This window comes from Otolemur garnettii, unplaced genomic scaffold (assembly GCF_000181295.1).
Source record: "Otolemur garnettii isolate 467f Iridium unplaced genomic scaffold, OtoGar3 scaffold00014, whole genome shotgun sequence".
Classification (NCBI taxonomy): domain Eukaryota; kingdom Metazoa; phylum Chordata; class Mammalia; order Primates; family Galagidae; genus Otolemur; species Otolemur garnettii.
In genome coordinates this window covers 12,566,104-12,567,429 of record NW_003852409.1, presented here as the reverse complement: position 1 = coordinate 12,567,429, position 1,326 = coordinate 12,566,104, and the positions used below count along the sequence as shown (strand labels likewise).

General features: G+C 37.9%; 1 protein-coding gene across 1 annotated transcript in view; it reads left to right on the top strand.

The window, feature by feature from the left end:
- Nucleotides 1-1,326, top strand: part of ELP1 (elongator complex protein 1) — a 79,042-nt gene that overhangs the window by 54,746 nt on the left and 22,970 nt on the right. Inside the window, exon 29 of the mRNA XM_023510557.1 lies at nucleotides 48-109. Within this exon, the coding sequence (XP_023366325.1) occupies nucleotides 48-109 (62 nt within the window). The remainder of the gene's footprint in view (nucleotides 1-47; nucleotides 110-1,326) is intronic.

Here is a 1,326-nt window from a genome sequence, read left to right as displayed (position 1 = left end):
AAAAAAAAAAAAAAATTGTTGTCAAATGTTTATTGTTATCTTTGTAGGAAAACTGGTTGAGAAGAGGAAGCATGTTGACGCAGCCATAGTTTTGGAACAGTATGCCCAGGTAAACTCCATTCTTCCTTCAACCCCCACCCAGTGAATTAAGAAAGAATTTCTTAATGAAATTCTTTTTACTGATCATGAAAAGTGAAAATCTAAATTCAGTACATTTCTAAATAATAAGTTTGGTGAGGTAGAATACCACAGAGCATTAATATGCGTATGATCATATAAACCAGTGATTTGACCTTGTTTAGAAGTACTAAATTAAGTCTTAAGGTGGTTGTGCTTTTTGTTAATTTTGCTAAAGTAGAAACAGTGAGAAGGCACCATTATGAAACAGAGTTAATTGGACGTTATATTCTTCTTTGGCTTTTATTTCCATTCTCTCTACTGGAAAATGGTTATTTACCTCAGGCAATTTTAGGGGTTCTAGTTTTATAGCAGATTGTAAGGATAAATACCCATATGAGCTTTTGATAAAATTATAGGATTCAGGTCTGTAATCCTAAATCTCTGGGAGGCTGAGGCAGGAAGATAGCTTAAGGTCAGGCATTTGAAACCAGCCTGAGCAAGAGTAAGACCCCATCTCTGCTAAAAATAGAAAAATTAGCTGGGCATGATGGTGGGAGGCTGAGGCAAGAGGATCACTTAAGCCCAGGAGTTTGAGGTTGCTATGAGCTATACTGACACCACAGCACTCTAGCCTGGGCAACAGAGTTGAGACTTCATCTTAAAAAAAAAAAAAAGAATTACAGGATTCATTATGAAAATAATAAAACCACACTGACACTGGCCAAAGACTAACAGTACACAGGTATACAATTGACACCAGAAATTACTGCTTTGTAAAAGTTTTGGTCTTTAATAAAAGTGTTTTTTTATAGTTGTTTCTTATAGGCACATTTATGTAACATACTTGTGCTTTCAAAATATTTTAGTATCTGTCATATAAAGGAGGTGAAAGAAGATAACTGAAATTTTATATTATTAGACCCTGGAGAGAAAGTATGTTGGGTGTGTGAGTTGAAAACATCAATGAATAAAATATGCCTAAGAGAGGGAGGTGCCACTAGCTCAGTGGGTAAGGTGCCAGCCACATACACCGAGGCTGGCAGGTTCGAACTCAGCCTGGACCTGCTAAAACAACGATGACACCTGCAGCAAAAAAATAGTTGAGTGGGCTCAGCACCTGTGGCTCCAGTGGCTAAGGTGCCAGCCACATGCACCTAAGATGGCGGGCCCACCAAACAACAATGATGGCTGCAACCGAAAAATAGC